The 24,032-nt window shown below is 37.6% G+C and overlaps 1 protein-coding gene across 1 annotated transcript in view; it reads right to left on the reverse strand.

Annotated features, from left to right (window-relative positions):
- XRCC4 (X-ray repair cross complementing 4) overlaps positions 1 to 24,032 on the reverse strand; it is a 171,136-nt gene that overhangs the window by 58,264 nt on the left and 88,840 nt on the right. Inside the window, exon 6 of the mRNA XM_054398023.1 lies at positions 11,902 to 12,046. Coding sequence (XP_054253998.1) covers positions 11,902 to 12,046 — 145 coding nt within the window. The remainder of the gene's footprint in view (positions 1 to 11,901; positions 12,047 to 24,032) is intronic.

Consider the following 24,032-nt stretch of genomic DNA (forward strand, 5'->3'; position numbering starts at 1 on the left):
ATACTCTGGCAACGTTCTGGTATTCCTCCCAAGAAGCCTGTTCCTTTAATTGTCAAATTTGAATTCCCCTTAGTACTTTATGTCTTTTGAATCATTAAGATAATTTTTAAAAGAGTATTTTATCTCATTTCTGTTATTGCATTACAACATGGACTCTTTTGCTGACTGTTTTTGAATACTGCCCATTTTTCCTTCAGTTTTGATGGCACATCCACTTATAATAGTTGCTATACAGTTACCAATCTGAAGAAAATAAAAGCATGTACTTAATTTTCAACTTACTGTTCATATCTGCAAGCTTGCATGAAGCAACAGCTACATGAAAACTGTTGTGAATGGTTTGACAGCTGAATAAAATGAGCAATTTTTTTTAAAGTGTTATTAAGTAATCAAGGAAGTCTTCCAGCAGTACTGTGTGTAAATAAGGATTGTGTCGGTCTAATTCTGTACCTCCTGCAGCTTCTAGTACGCTCTTGTTTTTGCTTATGTTCATGGAGACTGAAAAAGTAGTTACATTATTTTAAGAGAGATATAATGTTAAATTTGTCCAACTCTTACTCAACGAGCTTAAACTGATGCATAAAAATGTGCTACATACCTTCCCACAGATGGCAGAACCCATCAAAAAGGATATTGATTAATGTCATGCTGAATCCTGATACAAGCTGACATAGAGAGATGAATCCTCTCAACCAACCATGAAAGTGCATTTGCTCATATCATATTAGTCACAGTATAGAAGTTTATGAATATTTATCCATACAGACCAGATTTGGGAATGATCTAAATATTATTGAAAATCTATTGTCATGGACTTCAAGTACTTAATGTACTGCTCTGGGGAAATTCATCTATGTGATAAATCGGCAAACAAATGCACAGTGCCTCTCACCATGCCCTCTCTCATGTGTCTGCTCAGTAACGTGCCCAGTGCCATGTCTTACCCTCTTCCGTATTCCTCTAGATATTTTCTTGCTCCTTCTTCAAATGATTTGCAAGGAAGAAGGTACAGAAATGTGCCCTTGTTCCCAAGAGGGCCAATGGTGTCCTGGGGTGCTTAAGAAAAGTGTGTCCACACATGCAATTCCCCCTCTGTTCTGCCCTGGTGAGACCACACCTGGAATACTGTGTTCAGTTTTGGCTACCGAATTCAAGAGACTGGGAGAGTCCAACAGAGAGAGATGAGGATGACTGCAGGACTGGAACATCTCTGCTATGAACAAAACCTGAGAGACCTGAGGTTGCTTAGTCTTGAGAAGAGAAGGCTGAGGTATCTCTAAATACCTGAGGAGTGGGTGTCAAGATGAAGGCGCCACTTTTTTTTCTGTGGTGGCAAGTCACAGGACATGGAACAATGGGTACAAGGTAGAACACAGGAGGTTCCACCTAACACAAGGAGACAGAGGGGTCAGAGTCAATGATCTCTAGACATCCATTCCAACCCTTAACATTCTGTGATTAAAACAAAACTCTGCACGTCTCTTTACTTGGAACCCTTTTCCCCTTGGTTTTCCTGGTTTTCCACTACATTTCAAACATTCTGGAGCAGAAAATGTCCTGATAACTGTACCTCATCCAGTTTCAACAGCATCCTTGACAACTATGAAACAGAAAATCCAATGAATGTGCTATAAGACATAGAAGGAGATGGAGAGAAAATAGGTCTTCAAAGTCAACAATAATCAGTGAAATTAAGCAGGCGAAAACAAATAGGCAATCTAGACACAGCCCTCACTGTTCAAGGAGCAGAGTCACTTGGAAAAATAAGTTCCATAGATCTAGGTTTGTGGGTTTTATACAAAAGATTGATCACCTTTTTTAGCATAAAGCAACTGAAAAGTGTTGCCAATTCCAAATGCTATCTTTTTAGCTCTGCTTTGCTGAGGTGGGACATCTTTAGGAGGGCAGAAGAAGAAATAAAAAAATTATTCATTGATAAAATGTTAAGTATAGAAAAAGGACAAACAAACATTGAAAGTCTAATAGCTTCCTGCAGTGAATCTGATATTGAAAAGTGCACTGAAGCTGAGCAATCACCTCAATGGAGCAGAGGATTTGCAAATGTTTGTGAGGTAATTTCTCAAATCCTGAGTTTTAGTGTATTTTTATGGGATTTTCCTCAGAGTGTTTCCTGGGGTCCATAATGATTTAAGGGATTACTGGTCTTCACAGATGGTTGTGCTACATGGAATATTATAATTTAGTACAGTAAAGAAGATATACTTCATGATCAGCCTAATGAACAATAAAACCAGTTATTTGAGGCAGCTTTATATCATTAATATAGCCAAGCTTTCATCTCATTCTATTCCTTCCTATCTTTGACATCAGGACTGAGCTGGCTGTTCATCATTGTAGCCCTTAATCTCCTGCCAACTTGCATAATCAAAATCCTAGGCATCTACATTACCTGCTTCTTCCCATTAAAAGTAATGTGAAAATAATTCTACATGACGAGCTGTTTTAGGAAATGGAGGTTTAATTGACACCATCACCAAGAGCCCTTTACAGAAGTGTTCATAAAGAGAATGAACATTTGCTGCCATACACTAATCACGAGGGTATACAAGGAACTTAAAATATTGCTTTCTTTGTTAATTTTAATGCAATCTCCTTTTTTTACTTCCCACTTCCCTCTAAAGGACCAAAACTACTGTAGCTTGGTCTACATCAAAAGCTAACAAATGTTCCAGCACTGCCAGTTGGCTAAACCACACACAATCTTTTCTCCTCTTACTGTAATTTACTCGTGAGAAGCAATTCTTTGGCCTACCACATTAAAATAACTCAGCTGGGATCACAGTATTTAACAAAAATAATCCACACTGTGATAAATCTATAACAACCCACAGCCTACTTAGGAGAGGCTTAAAATACAAAATTTAGTTAAAACGTCATTCCAATATAAAAACTTTGTAACAAAGGCAAGGGGAGAAAAGCAAAAACACCCAATCCAAGAAAATTTACTAGAAAGGTAATGGAATAAGATGTTGTTTCTATTTTTTTTAAGATATCCTCTTATAATCTCACACTTTCACTGAAATACATTACAGATTAATCATTTGAGACATATATCTCAGCAGACTGGTCACAGCAATAAAATTCTGCTCTAAAGAACATGCCCTGAGAAAACACAAGGTAGAGTCCTGTCAATCTTACCAAGTAATAACTTCTCCATCAGCAGTCAATTATTAGGCCATTACTAGTGACAAAAATTGGTGCGATGTGCTACAGACTAGAAAGCTGAGTGACTTTGCCCAGGAGAAATTGCAACCTCGGAGGTCAGCATATAATGCTCATTTTTTCCCTGCCCCAGGCTTTCAGCCTCCATATTTTCCCATCTTTCCCTGGGGAGTCAGGAGAAACAGTGATTGCAGATACCAATGCCTTGCACTTCCCATGAAAATAAATCATCCCGTCCCACGTGGATGGTGGAAGACTAATTATCTACTGCTCACATTAAACAAAGACACTCACTGCACAGAAACCCAGGCTGCCACCAAGAGAAAAGCAACTGCACTGTGTTGTATTTCTCCCTTATTCATTCCACCTGCATATGGAATGCTTCCAGATTTTCTGAAACTTTGGTTTTGCAAATATTGCTGTACATTACAATCAAAGGTTTCTATCCTTTCCTCCTCTGATGCCACCCTGGTTTTCTACAGCCACAACTCACATAACACAGTCACTAAAAGCAACTCTTCTTTCTACTCAGACCTTATGCAACCTTAAATATCTGCTGGTGACAGTTTAGAATATGAGTGGCACTTTCTCAAAGATTCCACTAGGCCACACAAAGTTGCAATAGAGTTTTATATTCACATAGGACTGTCAAAACAGCATGCCTAGTGTGACCAGTGATGGACTGCCACTGCCAATGTCATGACAAAAAGGAAAAGGAAGAAAGAAACCATCCAAATCCTAGGTTAAGCATTGAGCATGAACGAAACACAAAACAAAAAGACTTGATTCAGCTATGTGATTTTTGCTTGTTTGTTTGTTTGAGTATTACATTAGAGATTCAAATGGACCAGATTGTTCACTTTTAAGAGATTTATGAACCCACTTACATTTCAGCCTGAATGAGTTCATTATCAAAAACTTTCTAAACATTGCATTCCATAAATTTATTGTGGCAGGAATGAGCTTATCACTCCTGCATACAGGCACGACATTGATTCACCAATCTACCAGTGATCACAGAGCTTTGTTACACCATGTAAGGCTCTGCAAATTCTCTCCAATCATATTAAATAAATACATAATGAATAAAACAGTAAAATGTCAACATGAACACTCTTTCTCTCTTTTTTTTTTTTTTAAAGGAGGTAACTCTGGTGTAAACTTTATACTTCCTCTGGACTATGGAAGGTATCACTTTCAGTGGAATCCAAATTTCAGTTGGTTAAACCTTTACAAGAAAGAATTACTTGTTGTGTGAGACAGTAATACCAATGTCTATGCATAACCCTCTGAGAATGCCAAATTCCAGGACAAAATCTTACCTTTAAACTGGTGTTATTGCCACCCCTGAATACACCACTGGCAATACGACGTTGCCCATAACCCCATTAGACTAAACCGCAACCGCAACAATGACACCTTACAAATCAGAAGATGATCCCGAAGAAGCGCCTGGGCCACCCCAGCTGGAGTGCATTTATAAAATCAAAAAAGCCTTTATATAAGAGTTCACTAAGAACTTCCTACCCTCATACAGACAGTACAATGGAGGTTATCAGAATGCAAAGAAGTCCCTTATTCCAGATATGGACATATAATCCTGGAGGGCATGAACCCCCCCTTAAGGAACCTACAATCCCAGTAATGCGTTAGGTACATCGACAAACCCTCAAAACACCTAACCGCCAGCATGAGGGTGCATAAACCTCCCCAGCATCATCAGATCATACAAGCATCCAAACAAACCATGCCAAAGCCTACCTTAAGCCCAACTCACACAACATGAACACCTTCAACAGACTGATGTAAGAACAGTTACGAAAAAAATGCAATTTCCCCCCGCCAAAAAAACACGCTCTTGGCCCCCTTCTGATGGAGCAGATGGCAATGCACACCCTGGTGACTCCTGGCACTTCCAAATACTGAGTCAGTGCTCTGAACATGGCTTTTACTTCATAAAGAAGTTTCTGAGGACTCCTAGATATAATCTGAACCCTTTGAGCTCTCTGAAAAAGCATCATTCATATGCAGATTAGAAAAATACTGCTATCAAAGATACTATCAAATTTAGTGGGGCTACGACTGCATCTGAGTATTTCAGCAAAACCAAACATACTGAAATTAAGGAAAAGCATCTTTTTCCTTCACTTTAAATGTAGGTCTGATTCTGACAGTAATTCAGTTTTAAGCCAGCAAAAGTCAAATTTCAATTAAAAAAGAAGAAAAAGCAAGCTATATCAAAACTACCAAACTACACTTAATATATATGAAACTGCACTTTCTTACATGCAGAATAACTTATTAAAGTCAGTCACAGTGCTTGGTGCAAACATATTTCTTTATAGAAAAGACAAGGAAAGAATACCTGGTATTCCTCCGTCAGCTGAAACAAAAGTATTTCCTAAGACTTTTTTTCTCAGAATTAACAAACATTTCCACTCTAATGGAACCACTTTTTGGTTGTCTCTACTCTTACTCTCAGGAGAATCCAGCATATTTGCATCTACAGTAAGGTTTTTCCTGTATTTAAGATGCTTTCTCCCCAGCCACTTCTGTAACTGTACATATCCTCTACAGAATTAGCATTACATTATAAGGACTTACAGCTGCTGGAATGGATTGCATTTTGAAACATACAAAATAACTTAAAGAAATTCAGAGTCCTACATAAAGCCCATGTGTGAATGAGGGCCATAAAGCTAGGTAAGACATGACAGACATTAATTCTTTTAAATTGAAACAATTTTGATAAGGCAAAGCAGAAAGATAGATCTTTACTTCTAGAAACCAAGTGATAGTTCTAAGAACAGGAAAAGGAAGCTTTTTGCTGATTAACTTTTGTTTTATAGACTCCAGCGCTGACTGAACTCTGTGTTTACAGACTGCACAAGCTACACAAAGTATTCTCTACTCAATGACTATACTTGATTTATAAAATTGTATTTTAAAAAATGCCATCCTCAATAGGTACTATCTTATCTCAAATAGGTCCCAATACTTTTAAAGTGAAATTACTACAGAAACATCCAATTATTTAGAGTATTCAGTCTGACAGGCTATACACTTAAAGCCTCTATATTGAATGCATAGCTAATAGTGTTATTCATATGCAGTCCTCTGAGAGATTTGGGTAATGCATCAATAAGCATAATTTCTAACTGTGGATTAGGGTTGCTGTTATTAATTTTTCTCCTCCAAGTAAGAAATGCAAATTGCAAGAAGTAGAATTTGCATCTTAACTTGACTTATACATTATCTCTGCTTTGCACCTTAGGAAATTGCCAGATATTAAGTTACAGTCAAAGCTTCTCCAATACCATCACAGTTTACTGGAACCAGAATAATTTTGTATTACTTCCTCACTCAATCATGCTTTGCTTTGCATTTTATGAACTGTCTTCTGTCACATTTTAAAAACGTGTAAATTGTGACCTATAGTTTGACTGTTATAAACTATAAGCAACATCTGTCAGCCTAAAGAACCATTTCCTTTCATTGGATATCTCAGATTTGAAAAACAACCTGCTAGAGAGCTGGATAAACCTGAATCATGGCAGTTCACTCACCAACTAATCACACTCAATTTCTAATTTATCTCATAGAACACCTTTATCTCTGCAAACAATTAAAATAGTACATTTAACAAACCTTGCTCCACAAATCCTAGTTTGTTTCTTTGCTGATCTCATGCTTATACTACTTTCACTTTCCAAAGAGCATTTTCAAGTTTCTTTCATAATGTCGATGTAGTCCTTGAATAAATTGTCACAGTAATACTAGAGGTCTAATAGATAAATACAATTAAACTCCTTTTCTTGCTACTGTACCCACACACAAAGCATGAGGAAGCCAGTTCTCCTTTTGCTCTAATTTCTATGTTGAACTGATTTTTATTTGCATTCTTTTGAGTATTCTTGGTCATATCTAAGAATACGTTTTTATTCCAAAGGACTAGAGAATTACTACATAACTAGCCTCAAAGTCCACAAATCTAAAATATTTGCTGAAATAGAATCCTTTCATTTTTCATGACTCAGTATTTACTTTAGGTGTTCCTAACTTTATGCACAAACAGTACATCCTTACCATACTTTAAAATCTTAGGAGAAATGTACCTCTGAGCAACCTGATCTAGTGTGAGGTGTCCCTGCCCATGGCAGGGGTGGAGTTGGAACTTGATGACCCTTGAGGTCCCTTTCAACCCTAATAATTCTATGATTCTATGAAACACACACAAGTTAAGATACAATTCCTGTTTTGTGATAACAATTGCTGTGTTGAAAAACCACTAGATTTAAAAAAAAAAAAATCTGAAAGCCAAAGAAAGAAAGAAAGAAAGAGAGAAAGAGAAAGAAAGAAAGAAAGAAAGAGAGAAAGAAAGAAAGAAAGAAAGAAAGAAAGAAAGAAAGAAAGAAAGAAAGAAAGAAAGAAAGAAAGAAAGAAAGAAAGAGAGAAAGAAAGAGAGAAAGAAAGAGAGAAAGAGAGAAAGAAAGAAAGAAAGAAAGAAAGAAAGAAAGAAAGAAAGAAAGAAAGAAAGAAAGAAAGAAAGAAAGAAAGAAAGAAAGAAAGAAAGAAAGAAAGAAAGAAAGAAAGAAAGAAAGAAAGAAAGAAAGAAAGAAGGAAAGAAAGAAAGAAAGAAAGAAAGAAAGAAAGAAAGAAAGAAAGAAAGAAAGAAAGAAAGAAGGAAAGAAAGAAAGAAAGAAAGAAAGAAAGAAAGAAGGAAAGAAAGAAAGAAAGACAGAAAGAAAGAAAGAAAGAAAGAAAGAAAGAAAGAAAGAAAGAAAGAAAGAAAGAAAGAAATAAAGAAAGAAAGAAAGAAAGAAAGAAAGAAAGAAAGAAAGAAAGAAAGAAAGAAAGAAAGAAAGAAAGAAAGAAAGGAAAGAAAGAAGGAAAGAAAGAAGGAAAGAAAGAAAGAAAGAAAGAAAGAAAGAAAGAAAGAAAGAAAGAAAGAAAGAAAGAAAGAGAAAAAGAAAGAAAGAAAGAAAGAGAAAAAGAAAGAAAGAAAGAAAGAAAGAAAGAAAGAAAGAAAGAAAGAAAGAAAGAAAGAAAGAAAGAAAGAAAGAAAGAAAGAAAGAAAGAAAGAAAGAAAGAAATAAAGAAAGAAAGAAAGAAAGAAAGAAAGAAAGAAAGAAAGAAAGAAAGAAAGAAAGAAAGAAAGAAAGAAAGAAAGAAAGAAAGAAAGAAAGAAAGAAAGAGAAAGAAAGAAAGTTGGGATTCTCTCCGTCAGCAAATACTTATTTTTTTGTCTGATTCAGGATCTTCTACCAGACTAATTGCAATGCATCAACATAAAGATAGCATTATGCTCTTGATGTTTGGTTTGTAACTGCCCTTTCATTGCCTAGCAAACTTGAAACAAGCACTGATGGTGTCAGCAAAACTTGCAAATGGAAAATTGTTCTAAATAAGCTTTAGTTTGTTCAAGCAAGAACTGTGGGATATGATTTTATGTGATAGCACCTTCAAGTATTTACAATAGGAGTGAAGAACCAAATCTTTCTGCAGGTCTGTGCAGGAGAGCTCAGAAATAAAGATTCATTCGTGCATTTGCAAATCTGATCACAATCTGTCATTTGATCCTCCTGCCAAACAGAAAAGCATGACATGCTTTCATGAACTGTCTATCTTTCATATTTGTGATGGAGCATTTCCAAAGGTGAAGGAATTTAGAGGTTAATTTCCTCCCTGACTCCCTCCACCCTGTCAGGCTGGAGTGGTTTGCTTGGAGTAGTCATTTTTTGCTAAGTGACACTATAATGGAAAACATTTTGGGCAGAACCCCAGCGTACCATCAGCTTATGTTAAAGCCTTTCTGGCCTTTTGTCAGCCTGAAGAGGCTTCACAAAAAGCAACATCTATATTTATGAACTGGATTCTGATACTAATTCTACATCTCTACTTTTGACAGGCTGAAGAAAAGCAAAAATTATTAGCCAAAAGAATTGACTGAAAGCTTAGAAGCTGGCAAAAGATTTATCATGAAGTTCAAAAGGCAAGAACCAAGCAGTGACACAGAGAAATATAATCCCCAAAAAGTAAATGAAATCAGATCGGTTTTTGTAACATTCCAGGTAAATGGTGAGAACTAAACTCTTCTTTTCTAACCAGAGAAGTAGCATTTTGTAAATGAAAAAAAAAATATTAAAAAACATACTCCAGTTTCAAGCAATGTCACATTTGATTTCTAAAGTCACCACAGGATCATGGAGAAATGTGGATCAGATACACCTTTCACAGAAGGCATGTCACACATGAACCAACATTGTGACCTGTAGTACAAAGCTGTTATTTACAACACAAACATAATCATAGAACAGTTTGGGTTGGAAAGGACCTTAGAAATCATGTACTCCAACGACCCTGCCATGGACAGGGATGCTTCTCAACTAGACCCAGCTGCTCAAGGCCTCATCCAGCCTGGTCTTGAACACAATCAGGGAGGAGGCATCCACAAACTCCCTTGGCATCCTACTCCACTCTCACCACCCTCATACTGAGGAACTTATTCTTAAGATGCAGTCTAAATCTCACCTCCCTCAGTTTAAAACCATTGCCCCTTGTCCTATTGCTGGACACCCTTACAAAAAGTTCCTCTCCAGCCATCCTGTGGGATTCCTTTGGGTATCGGAAGGCAGCAAGACTTCTCTTCTCTAGGCTGAACAACCCCAGCTCCCTCAGCCTATCCTCATAGCAGAGGTTTTCCAGCCTTTGGATCATTGTTGGCCTTCTCTGGACTTGCTCCAACAGCTCTGTCCCCTTGTTATGCTGGGGACAACAGACGGAGATGCAGCATTTTATGTGGGTTCTTATAAGAACAGAGTGAAAGGGAAGAATCACATCTTGTGACCTGCTGGCTACACTCCTCTTGAAGCAAAAGAAAAACTGATAGAATGGGCGTTTCCATATGGTAAACCTTAAATTATAATTAATTGCATAATAGCCAAGAGCAGCCACTCTTCATATTCAGCTCTGACTTGATTCTCTAAGCAATTTAGAAATGCTTTTTGTGGTATGAAAAATATAATTTTGCTCTGTTTTTTTTCCTAAAATTTGCCTTCCTTAAAAGAATTAAACCAAAAATATCAACACCCTTTTAAGTCTTTCATCTATACACAGCACTCAGATATTCAAACACTGAGAATTACTCAGCTGAAGGCCTCTATATTCTCCTTTGCTTCTGCACATTTTCCTTCCACAATGAATACTAAAAAGAGTAAAATTGTGTTTCAGGCAAACACAGGCAGACTGTCAAAAACCAAACTAGTAACAAACAATGGGGGAAAGGGCATTGCTGATTGTACTCCAGTAGATTCTAAAAGAACCGAAGAGCAGAATTTGACATTCTTCTAGAACATTGTAAAAAAAAAAAAGAAAAAGGTTTATTTTATTTAACTTTTTTTACTGACAAAATAGAATTGTAAGTATAAACATTCCTAGCTGGAAAAAAAGCCACAACCTTCTATTTCAAAATAAAATAATTTGTTTGCTGATATAAACAGCAATCTTTGCTGATCATGGGTAATGTCTTTGTAGTGTACTTTTGACTGTATCTGTCTAAACAGCTTATTATCCATCGGATATTGCAAACAAAAATGGAAAATAGGTATTTTCAAATCTAATTTACACTGATCTTATTTTTAAAAGAAATTTATTTTAGTCTATTAAAAAAATGAGGGGCACAAAGATGATCCAAGAGCTGGACCACTTCTGCTTTGTGGATAGGCTGAGGGAGCTGGGGTTGTTCAGACTAGAGAAGAGAAGACTCTGGGGGGACCTTAAAGCGGCCTTCCTATACCTGAAGGAAGGGTGTCTTGCAATAGGACAAGGGAGAATGGTTTTAAACTGAGGGAGAGTAGGTTTAGACTGGATTTTAGGAAGAAGTTCTTCAGTATGAGACTGGTGGGATTCTGGAATAGGTTGCCCAGGATGGTTGTGGATGCCCCATCTCTGGGGGTGTTCAAGACCAGGTTGAATGAAGCCTTGAGCAGCAGAGTCTAGTTGAGAGGCATACCAGCCCATGGCAAAGGGGTTGGAGGAGGTGATCTCTAAGGTTCCTTCCAAGCTAAGCCATTCTGTAATGCTAAGAATTAACTTCCACCAAAATTACAAAGACAGAATCACCATCAGGATGGTGTGCTTGGAAGTGAATTCTGAAGATTGCCTAGTCCAACCTCCCTTCTTAACCAAAGCATGTTGACCAGGACTGTGCCCAGACAGTTTTATGAATATTTCCACTGACAAAGACTCCATAACCTCTCTGGGCAACCTGTTCCTGTGTCTGACCCCTCTCACTGAGAAAAAAAGCACTCATAATATTACTACTTTCTGCAACATAGCTGAAGCTGTCCAACTTAGTTCTAAATGCATCCTTCTTTGCCAGTAGGGTTATACAGTAACCTACAGAAATATACGGTACCCTATGGAACATTGTATTAGTTGGCTTCAATCTATTTATCCAAGTCAGTTAAAGAAAAGCATTTCACAACTGTCACTTCAGAGGTGTATTAAAGCCAATGGCTTCATTGGGCTTGACAATTTAATCATTGACATGTATTCAAAGTTGGGTAAAATTACTGTATATGACTATAAAGAATGCAACACAACAGTGCTCCACCTGAAAGATGAAACTGCAAGAAAACACAAAAGAACCCATGAACTACAAACCCTCTGACATCTGTAGGTATGAAAAATATTTCAATACATTTCAAGACTGCTTACTTTTCCTTCTTTGGCAGTTCTGTCTCATAAGCAGCCACCTTAGCTCCTGTCCCAGTAGGCTTTGCTGTCCTTTGTCTTCTCTTTCTTCTTGGAGCGGTTTCAATGACATCTGGGCTACCCAAAATGGAATCCCTTCGTTCTGGTCCTGCCAAAAGGAAAAAATACCAGAGTTGAAAAGAACTTGAATATGAAGTATTACAAGACAATTCTTAAAATATTTTATCTTTATTTTTATTAAAATCTCTGCACTGCTCAGTCAGGTTTTGAGAGCATCTGGTGTCAAAACAAACATACGACTGTCTTGGAAGAGGCATTAATGAACCCAGCTAAACCTGTTTGGCCACTGCCCTTTCTCCTCCCGCCCTGTTGCAGGGTCCAGGTTTGAGGCGAGGACCCAATAGGCAGGCACCACTGAGGCTGCCTGGGGGGGCTGGAAGCTGGACCCCGTGCCTCACGTTTCACACAGACAACTGCACGTGTCAGAGGCTAGTCGAGAAGGCGTGTGCAGTTTGCCTGCCATACAGCACTTTGAACTGATTGGCTATGTTTGAAAAGGTAATCTGTCTTTGGGCCACTCAGGTTTCAAATGGGGAATTTATAGGGGATGATTCAAAAGCCCACACCATGCTCACAGTGCCATTTGATGTAGTTAATGACCAAATTTATAAGCTGAAAATCTGATAAAATATGAATATGATTTATTAGATATCAAAAATTATTTTTCCAAGCTAATTTGATCCAGATTCGTTTACCCGGTCGATGATAGGTTGATTAAACACAATAGGAAGTTAATGAACAACGGGATAACAGTCTAGAAAAATCAGAAACTTGGAATACAGAGGAACAAACTGGAAACTCTTATAACATGAAAACAAACAACTGTGCCACCTCGGGAGGCAGGACAGACCCCCTCAGCCTCGCTGTGGAGTTAAGCCACAAGCAGTCTGTGAACTTTAGAAATAACCAAGCAGATTAGCTTTAGTTACTCACAAACCACTGAGCTGCTAGTCACCAAAACCTTTGGCAAATGAAGAGATACACGGAGCTGCAATTTGTAATCCAAAGGGCAGGGATAATCCAAAAACAAATCCCAAAATTGGAGGAAGTGAGGGAGAGAAAGAGAGCACTCTGCTGTGGTGCGGCCTGGGACCCAACATACTGATGCTAGGACAATAGCAGGTAATCACCCTGAAGACAGGCATGGAGTGGGTGCCTGTCGCCACCTCGAATCCCACTAACGAGTAGGGTGTGGGCTTTTGAATCATCCCCTACAAATTCCCCTTTTGAAAACTGAACGTCCCAATGGCAGGTTACCTTTTCAAACATAGCCACTTGAGGCAGGGCAGGGCAGGGCAACTCGAGGTAGCTCCTACGAGATGGGTCCAAGTATGCTTGAAGCAAGGTTTAAGCAAGGCTTGAGCAAGGCTTGAAGCAAGGCGAGGGTGCCTACCAAGTCACTTGTATATATACAAATTGTCAGAGATTGGCTGGTCCAATGGGACACTGAAGCTAACGTGTAGCTGCCCAATGGAAAAGCGTTCTGCCAGGATATAACCATGAAAGGCAGAAGCAAAGACCTTGTTTCTAGGTGAACAGTAGGCAGCTTACGTGCTCTCACCCCAGATAAACATCTTGTCTACCAGACAGACAGGAGTCCTGTCCCCTTTGTTCTTTTTCCCACATTACCCTGTTTTTCTGCAGGAAGGAGGGTCGAGAAAGGGACCCTGTCTAGACATCTTAAGGCCTGTCTGGGTTTGTACTGGGCCATGTCATGGCCCTACCATGACAGTGACGTAAAGGCAAATTCAAAAAGACCAAATTTAGACTTTCCCTTGACTAAGCCACTAAGATAATTAGGGAACTGGAACAACTACCTTATGAGGAAAGGCTGAGAGAGTTAGGTCTGTTTAGCCCGGAAAAGAGGAGAATGTCTGGGGGATCTCATTAATGCCTAGAAATATCTAAAGGGTGAGTGTCAGGAGAATGGAGCCAGACTCATGCATAAAAAGCAGTAACTCCTGTGGAACAGGTGATCCTGGTTCAGACTAAACCTCTCAAAGTGACAAAGAGTAGCTACAATCTGAAAGGAAAATGGAGACTTCCTAACACATCCCAACCCATAACCTGTCTAGGCTTCCACTAACTCTGCTGAAGATAAGTAAAGTAGGCTTTGTTCAGGTTCATTTACCTGTGAGTTTAATTTCCATTATCACTGCGTAAGCTATGCTTTCATACCCGGTTTACGTGTATATTACCAAGCAAACTCATACAAGATGCATTTTCTAGTTAAACCCCCCCAACTCTGCTTCAACAATTATCTACTTGAAGCTCTAATGTCAAGACAGCCAGATCCTTCCTTAAGCTAAAATCCTCCCTTACCTTCCTCTAATGCATTTGGAAGATATGTAGACATTTTTATGCCAGCTATCAACATCCTGTAGCAAGCTTTTGTTTGGTATGCCTGCTTCAGAAACAAAATCTTTAATTACTTCAAATTTTCAACATCCAGAACAGCACACATTTCAGCTGGAATATATTAAATAATAATGTGGTGACTGAAGCTGATGCTGCTATGGTAACTTCCCTGATTATTACTTTCTGTGTGTTTTAGGAAGGTTTAATCTTCACATGGATGAAAGACACCATAATTTGAAAGGTTTTCACAAAAAGTAAATAATGGTTCCTATTCCTTCAGTCCTTTCACAGTTGTTATGCATATCTACTGAATATAAAGGAGGAAGGAAATACACAACCTACAAGAAACATTTTCATAGTTTCTCAAAAAAATAGGTGTTTCTGACCAAGAACACTGCTAAATTAATTAAACATGTAAATTAAACATGGAAATAGAGACTCCCTGAAGCCAGTGCAACCACTGCTTACAATGAAGCACGTCCTTAAATATCAGAACTTCTTTGCTTTTACCATCACCCGCTATACTACAGCAGACACAGATCTCTGTGGGGTGACAACAGGTTATTAGCTGACATATTTCCCAGGCACAAGCTACCAAGTCTCAAAGTCCAGTACAGACAAGATACACTGCCTTTAATAAATGCTCAAAAAGGTTAAATTACAGCCTGATTCTCCACACAAAATTTTAACTAGATATGCTTTTCCAGTTCTAAATGCTGGAAACATGTTTGTGATTGTTAGTTACCATTTACTGGCAGCATAGTCAGGTCACTATACCTAATGTTTACACTAACACTATTTTATATATTCCAATGTCGATTCCTAAATTTGTCCCATTCTTAATTAATACACATAGAAGAGTTGACTGTCAAGAGCCAAATAAACTTGAATAATTTTACTGCCATAGCTCTTACCCTTCCTTGTTGCTCTTCTCCTCCCACACATTCTGCTTTTGCCAGAAAGCAGATCCAGAGGTTAGCTACATATAGAAAACCTACATAATGCTGATGTTAAATAAATAACTTCTCTGTGCTTTTACATGTGTAATATACAATGGTGCTCATGGCCCTCACGCTCAGAATACTTTACTGTTTAGACACAAATCCTGTTTGTCTTCTATAGCAGTTTCACTGGTGCTCAAGCAAGAAAAATGGAAAAGAAAAATTGTCACTTTCTAGCATACTGCATTTGTGCTCATCTGAGGCCGGGAAAGGGTCTCAGCTTTCTACTAGCTGACAGTGTCTATTGTGAGAGTGCTTCTTTTTTTAATGCTAAGAAGACTCTTCATTCAGGCAGCCTAGAATGCAATTTTAGAATAGTACTAGACTGTTTCATGCATAATGGCTGATCAATACAGATTTTTTTGTTTGTTTGTTTGCTTCTTCTAAGCCAAACTACCTCTCAGGTGGGAACTGCTAATGAGAACATTGCATACACTTGAAACACAAACTGTCGTGCATCACCAGAAGACTAAACACACACGCTCTTCTGCTGCCCAGAAATAATTCCCATTAATGAATTCATTTATAGTGTTTGAATAAAAGCCAATGAAAGCTCCAGCAAAATATTACTCACTGCTTGACACAAAATCATTTGGAAAAATGAGAGACAGTCTTGAACACAAACCTAGTTTTTCATTCTGAAAATGTTTACTGTCTAAATTTCATCACCTTTTTAAGGAAGTAGCATTTCTTGACTTTTCACAAAATTAAATTTCTTCCTTTGAAATTATTTAATACAAAATGAATGACAGTTATATATTTGAGAAGAAAAATATAAATTCAGACAAGAACATTGTTTGATGAAAGCCAGTTAATTAAAACACCCAAAGCAACAAATGTTGAACAAGAAAAGGAAATTTTCACAATATATAACATACCAGGGAATAGCTGCAAGAGCAAGAAAGGGAATCAGTTCAAGTACCAAACACATTTGTGCTAAGAAGATTAAAGGCCGTAAATAAAAACTGTTGATGCTTTTTTGTTGCTGTTTGTTTTGAAAAGTGGTATTATTTGATGGTTAGAGGGAGTTTTCAAATGAGAAAGGGTATTCTAGAATGTATTTTAAACTACATTAAAAAAAAAATCACTTTCATGGGTTTGGAAGACTGAAGATAAATCAAATCAATGCAGTCCCATAATGTTGGGGGCCTGGAAACAGAAGATACCAGGACCTGTTCTCAAGCCTTTTGGTACTCTTCCAAGCTCTCTGATAGCCAGATTCTGCCTGAGGAATCTGGTAGAGCAAAATTATTATGGGGAACATGTTAACAGTGGCAGAAAACTTCACCTAACTACCAGAATCAAGATTGGACCTTGGAATTGCTTAGAACACTAGCAGAGCATCATGACCTCTGAGAACTACAGGCATTATAAAATTTAATTTCTATAGACTGATTTAAGGTAGGCAGTCCAGTTATAATTTAAACTAGACTCCTGGATTACTTTATTTTGATATATAGGAGTCAATTATGTAAAAATAAATACCTTCCAATCTATCATATTCACTTTTCATTCTCTGTATATGTAATGAAAATTCTACAGCTTTGAATTATTAATGACAGTGCTGTACTCACTGAGAAAACAGTCCTCTCAGTACAAGCTCTACTCTCAATAAAGGACTAAAACCACCACTAAAAAGTTTAGCTTTGTTGTGAAAAATATACAAAGAGCAAATCAAGCAAAAAAAATGAGTAGAAGTAGAACAGAAACAAATGACTAGAAATTTGCCTACAATGTCCTAACTTCAAGATTTATTTATGTGAAATCAGGAGAGATTTGTAGAGGACACAGGCCTCCTGTCCTGGAGATTATATCAACAGCAGCACAGAAGTCTGTCAGTTTTAATTTCTACTCTGAATTAGAAATTACCTGATTACTTTTTTTCATCAGAGTGGTACAGGCTTATGAAAATTTGTTCACCGTATAATAATCATAGCCCCCTAAATTCCTCTCAGAATGCCCATGTTAACAGAACAGAATTTCCTGGTTGAATTCTGCTTAACTCCAAGCAGCCTATGTTGCTCCACAGTGGTACTCAAATGAACTTTCAAGTTCTGGTACCACTTTGCTGAAGCAGATGATTTAACTTAAAATCATTAAGGTCCTTGCTGAAGGACCTTGATATTTTCTGTAGGGTGGTTTCTTTGGGAAACACTCAGGCTGCAGATACAGTCACTGCCTCTCCTGCTTTTGCCTGTGCACAGCATTGGCAGCAGATAAACTAGACTGGAAGAGGACAAAGTGGTCGCTTCAAGAACTCCAGAGATGCCTGTGACAGCTGCTCCCCAAGCAACGAAAGTGGGAAAGAATCAAAAGAAAAGGAGCAGAACTCATAACTTTAATCCTTTACTATAGTGTAACTTCAGTAACTTCTCAATCTCAACCTAATTCCTAAGGGATCCCTGTAGCTGAGAATAATTAGCATCTCTGACATTCTCAGCAGAGAGTCTCCTAAATGAATGGGTATGGAAATGAATGTGTCTCACTTATGTAGGCAATTCTGCAAAGTAGGATTAAAGCATTCTTGACAGGCAATTTAGGGAACACCACTTCCACCTACAATGAAGTTATCTTGCATATACATATTCCAGCCATAATCAGGCATCTTTACTAAGAAATAGATCCACTTAGAACACTCAGAGATCCAAAATTAAACATCACTATTTGTAGCCCACCCATATGATCCAGTTAAAATAACAGGAATATGTCACTACTTTAAATTTAGGAAAACAGCATTTAGGAAAACATTTTCTTTTTCTGTTCTACTTTACATTTCATTCTTTGTATAAATTTGGGTTTACTGTACAGTAATCCCCTGGGGCCTACAGGCAGTTGAGACTGCATTTCTATAAATGCTCTGTCAGTCAGTTATTAATGTTTATTTTTATAAAGAATATCTCCATGGGAAGTGTTTATGAAGGCACATTTTAAAACAACTCCTGCAAGAAGTTTAGATCCAGTTCTACCAAATTTGTAAATGGCATCCAGTTCAGTAAGGAAGTTTACATTTTACCCTGCTAGACTGTATGACAACTGGACAAAGCATCCTAGGTTTTAACATGTAGACTTTTGTATTTGCAAGGCTGTTTCTTTTCCTGATACCACCTTAGTTTCAAAAGCTTTTTAAATACAATTCTTTAATAATTAAAAAAAAAACCCCAAACCACAATAAAAAAGCTTATTTCAAACTTGCAGGGAAAAATCATAAAGCTATACTAAAAAGCTGGTTGACATATGGTTTCCTCTCAACTCAGATGCTTATCTATTACCAGTTCATATTGTCCTGGAACTAGATGGCAAAGAAAATCAGGGTAAATTTGACAGGCAAATAATAAGTTTGGTCAGGCAGCATGAAAAAGTCTCTTTTAATTTATCAAAATATCAGAAGGGAAAACAAGAAAAAAAATGTTTTTACAAAGATCTCTTCTAAGACTTTGAAGGAGCTCATTCATTTTAATAATCAAACCCATGATCTTTAAATCTCTCTTTTTAAAATATTTTGATATGGAATATTTCAATGAACCATACCTACTTATCAGATGAGATATTAATTTTCAATAATCCATAAGGTGAGCTTTTTAGAAGTCTTAGTAAAGCCACAACTCTAAGAATGTTACTGGCTACAAACATTGCCAAAAGTTATGATTTTTCTGTAACAGCAATCTTGAAAATCCTCACAGTATACAGCTGCATACTATCTATTTGTAGTGTCTCCAGCCCCTAAAAATTAGTGTCTGCCTTACAATACAAAGAGAAAGCTTTGTAATGCATTCAGATCCTTTCTGACATGGGTCAGGTAGAGGCTCCATTATGAAGCACTGAAAGCCACGATACTGTATTTTCGATACTGAAACCTACCAACAAAGTTGCTTTCCATGCTTTACGTTTTCATGGGTCCTTGACAGAAGCAATGGCAATGCTGGTGACTTGGACAGTGTGGTGGTTTTTGACTAGCTGAGTTAGGCTACTCAGCAACAGCATGCTCCAGTTCTCCACTGAAAGTCCATACATATTACATGAAGTTTTAGAAATCCATCTCTGACCCTCAAACGTTTTTGCAACCCTGTATTAATGCTGCCTGGTGAGGCTAATTTTTGTGGACCATGGTTAGATGCACCATTGTCTAATGCAGCAGCACATCCAAGTTTGGGCAGGAGTGCTAAAAAAAGTTGTCCTCCAAAAAGGTTTAGATGAGCTCACTGTCCCGGGTGTGACTGCTGGAGTCATCCTCTGGACTGCCTTGATGTCCTATTTGGATCATCTGTACCACCCAGGGTGGAGGTAGGAAGCTTCTGAACAGTGTCCCCAGGAGACATTAAACAGCATACAAATGAAATAAACAACAAAACAGAAGGAAGAATGAAAAACACAAACATAAGGAAAGCTTTGGAAAATTTTCTAGGCTGTGATCTTTTACTTCAGCCTGAGGTGGTGGAGCCCAAAGTCATTTCTCACCAGGCATATAAAATATATACCTCATGCCTGCTGGAATTCCAACTGGCATAATTTTCACTCTAGTAAATTTTTCTGGTGTCTACTATGCATGTTTCTAAGCTTGCCCAGCTGATTCAGGACCTGGCACTAACAGTGGTGGGCTTCCAAGTGTCACCCCCTGTGCTAGACAACACTATTCTGCCTGACTCTGGTTGAGCAGATCATAGAATCATAGAATCACAGAATCATAGAATCACAGAGACCATGAGGCTGGAGAGACCTGTCTCTGTGTACTGAAAGTAGCCTTAAAAAACAAGTGTGAGCTGCACGTGGGCCATAACCTACTCGGTGCCCTGAAACTGCACCATAGTGCTTTAAAATAGCTGGAGCTTAGACTATTATCCCATGACAATGATTTCTTTCCTCATTGAACAATTTTTGAGGAAATCAGTAAGACTCAAGGGAAGTCACAGGCTGCAACAACCCTGTAAAATTCATGTTCTCATAATGATGCCACTTTAAGGTGCATAAATTACCAAACTCTACCAGTAACTTCATTGTGTGGCACCTTCTAAGATGCCTTAGTTTTAATTTTTTTTCCAATTATATTATAAAATCCACTTTTCAGGAGTATTGATATTTCTACTTTAGGTTGAACAAATGTTTCAGGTAGAAAAGTCTAAAATTATTTAGAAAGGAACCTCACCTGCCCATATTTTACTATATATTAGTAAGGATGTATAATAATGTTAAAAAAATGTATTACATTCATATCAGAATCTATTTTGCTACTTATATTGTTTATATGGCAAGATACATACGTGGTCTTATCTGCTTTATTTGAGGCAAAAAGACAAGATTTCAAGCTGTAAGATAATGTATTATAAAACAAAAAGCTAGTGACACAAACACTATGCCCCTTCATACGTAACAGCTACATTAAAACTATCCTTAACATATCAACATACACAATTAATTACTGAGTAGAGCCCCATCATTCAAAATTTCATCTTCAAAGGAAAAATGTTGAGAAAGCACTACAGGAGGAAAAAGGAAATGGAGCATCTCCTGCAGTTTTTACAGTGGTTCTACATCACTAACCATTGTAAGCAGTCAAGGGTGGCTGCCTCCTCAGAAAGATAGTAACATACTTTTTACCTCCAATTTATTCCTTTATTTTATTTCTGTCTACAGTTGTGGTAATTGAAAGTCACCATTACTACTGGCTGTTTTGAAGTTAGTTTGAAAACATTTAATTCATCATAGTCCTAGGGAGTATTTCTTACTTGCCAATATTTGAGTAAGACGTGGGTACCTAAGCATGGACAAAATCTTCAGGAAACTATAAGCAGAATAATGGTTAATGTTTTTTTTCCCAACCCTACAATCTTCTGGTATCCTATAATGCAAGGAATTTCTTAAAGATCAGAGTTATTCAACACATAGGGTCCTGCACTGCATTCAGGCACACACACGGAATCTGTTCCTGATCCTACCACTGATGTTCATGAATATCCATGGTTTGGTTCCTTCTATGTAAACCATGAGTAACGTTTACTTGACTTTTTAAAATATCTTGTTGCTTAGGAATGAAAAGGATCATACAAGCCAGGTCCAAAGGACAGAGGCACCTCTATAAAGAGGTAGTATTACTCCTGTAGACACCTATTACATGCATAAGCATGGGGACACTGGAGGATGGGGAGGGTGGAGAGGCTAATCTCTGGAGAAAATGGTCAGTTTTAGGGTGGGTAAATGTCATGGATTGAATTGAACTTGCTGCTGTTACTCATACCATGCTGCAGTTATACCAGCTTCAAAAAATAAAAAGTGCTAACTGGAGCAAAGTATTATGGGGCTTGAAGTTCAGATTGCAACATGGAAGGCTTCCTGTTGTGGTTGTGCTTCTGGATTCCAGGTTCCTGGATGTGGTCTCTTTTCTGCAGGCATGGCAGCAGAAAGAGTGGGAGTCAGGTAGCTGCTGGGTTTGGCTTTCTGTTTTATGCTGGTTCATTTTCCCTGTGTATTTCACTGTGTTCCTGTGCAAACAGGCTAAGCTAAGGTAATCATGTATTGTGTTTTTAGATTAATTAGATTACTAGCTAAGGTAATTATGCTTTGTGTTTATGACATCTTATGTTATATTAAACTCTTATGTCTTTATCTCAGCCTGAGTTGTGTGTGTTGCTCTTCCCCTCACTTTTGTGTCGGGGGAAGAGCCAGTTTAACCCTTGTGCTAACATGGGGGAGGGAAAGCAGCTGTCTTAACTAACACAGTCGATTTTGGCAGGAGACAAAAGGGTTGAGATAAACAAGAAGAGGATTCAGTTACGGCTTGGAGCTGGTTAAGAAAGTTTTGTGTAAGTTCTCTTCTGTATTTTTTTCCTTTTGTTGTGTGCAGTGCTTCCTTTCTGGGAGCCAGTGTGCTGAGGTGCTGTATGTGCTTCTGGTGGTGCAAGGAAAAAGAAGCATAAAGCAGTTTGCAAAGGAAAGGGATGAAGTGGGGAACAAGAGAAAGAACAAGCTGATTGCTGTTTGCTCACTCAGCTCTTAAGCTTATTGGGCATGAGGAAAGGGCCAGTTTTGTCATGCAAGGCTCAGCTACAAATAAGGTTGGGATCTAACAGCCCAGTAAGCCACTCTGATGGCCAATATGATTCTTCAGCATCTGACAGATGTGTTATTATAATCTTTCAATCAATACTGATAGTAAACAGTTGAAAGAATAAAGTCTAATTAATATAACCAAACAGTACTAGTGATAGGATCAAAGGTCATGTCAAAATTATAAACTGTGTAATTAAAATAAATGTAGACATTGAAGGATGAAAACTGTGTGATTTTTAAGTTTGAAAAGTAAACCTTTTAAAAGAGTAAATCACTGCCCAAACTATTTAGTGTCTTGAATAATGAAGTGAAACACTGGGAAGTTAGACATAGCTCCAAGAGACATCCTCAGAAAAACCTAGGCTTTGCTCCAGCTGTGCTTCAGAACTGACTACTGTTAAGTTTTAGGTGAAGCCCTAAGTTTAGTACTGCCTTCTTTTCCACGTATTCCCCTTTTCTCTTTTTAACTTGAGCAAATCTTGAGACTTGTATTGCAGTGACTGGTAAAAGGAGGTCATTGCCAGACGATGACTACAGAAGGGTCTTGACAGAATTACAAAGTCAGAACCCCTTCCTTCTGAAAGACTCTTTTACAAGCAGCTCATGCCCTTTAGAAATAACCTTGCTGCAAGAGATTTTTAGAGCATTTATATGGTGCTTTTTGTAACTCTATATATTTTTTTCCCAAATGTAACACTTTAAGTTTTAGATTTCTATTGTATATTTTGTAATTTATACTAACCAGCTGATGCACCTCCAAACTCTGGAAATCATTATCTTATGCTTCCTGTAAAACCAGCAAGCTGACTGGAAGTCTCAAACATTATTCAGTAGGAAAAAACTTCTATGTACATCATTAGCTTTCCAGAACCCATTTATTTCTATTGAAATTAATACAAGACCTCCACTAAACCAAAGACATAGTATGAATGTTATCCCCAAATTGCTGTTAGCTACCCATTTTCTTCTTCTTTTTTTTCATGCAGTGTTTTCAAAAGGCTTTTCATGCTGCAAATTTAAAGACAGCATTTAAGATGTCATTATGGCATGTCTTTGTATACAGCTGCCATTAAGGTCTTTGTAATGAATTCAGAAATGATGAGTATAGAAGGTGCATGTGTCTCAGTTAGACATGACATTAATGTTTTTATGGCAGATGCACTGGCACAATTTCAATCAACATCACAGGGTAATTTTGCTGTGGAAAATGCTACAGGTAATCTCAGTTACTCTAAGTGGTTCTGAGAATATATTTAAAGAAATTTCAAGTTCTCAATAGGTACTTTGAGAGCAGCAATACATTAATATTTATTACAGCATTTACTTAGCAATGAACATGAAATCTGATCATTTACAAGGCATTAATACAAGATGAACAAAAGAAAATATCAGTCAGCATGTCTTAAACAGAATCAACAGACTGGCTAATCTCTAACAACTTCTATTTAGATGCTTTTCAATACTTACAGTTCATTAGATATGTACACAGCATCATTTTAGTTTTTGTTCATCACTCACAACTCATTGTGAATGGATCATAAAACTTATGACAGGATTCAAGGCCCATGTTTACATTCTGACCTGGGCTATTTTAATTCTTCAGGCCTCTGCACATCTGAGGGGCTTTCAAGATCTGGTTGGGCTGTGTACATGTGCAGAGGTCATTACTACCAA

Source organism: Indicator indicator, chromosome Z, assembly GCF_027791375.1.
Source record: "Indicator indicator isolate 239-I01 chromosome Z, UM_Iind_1.1, whole genome shotgun sequence".
Taxonomy (NCBI): Eukaryota; Metazoa; Chordata; class Aves; order Piciformes; family Indicatoridae; genus Indicator; species Indicator indicator.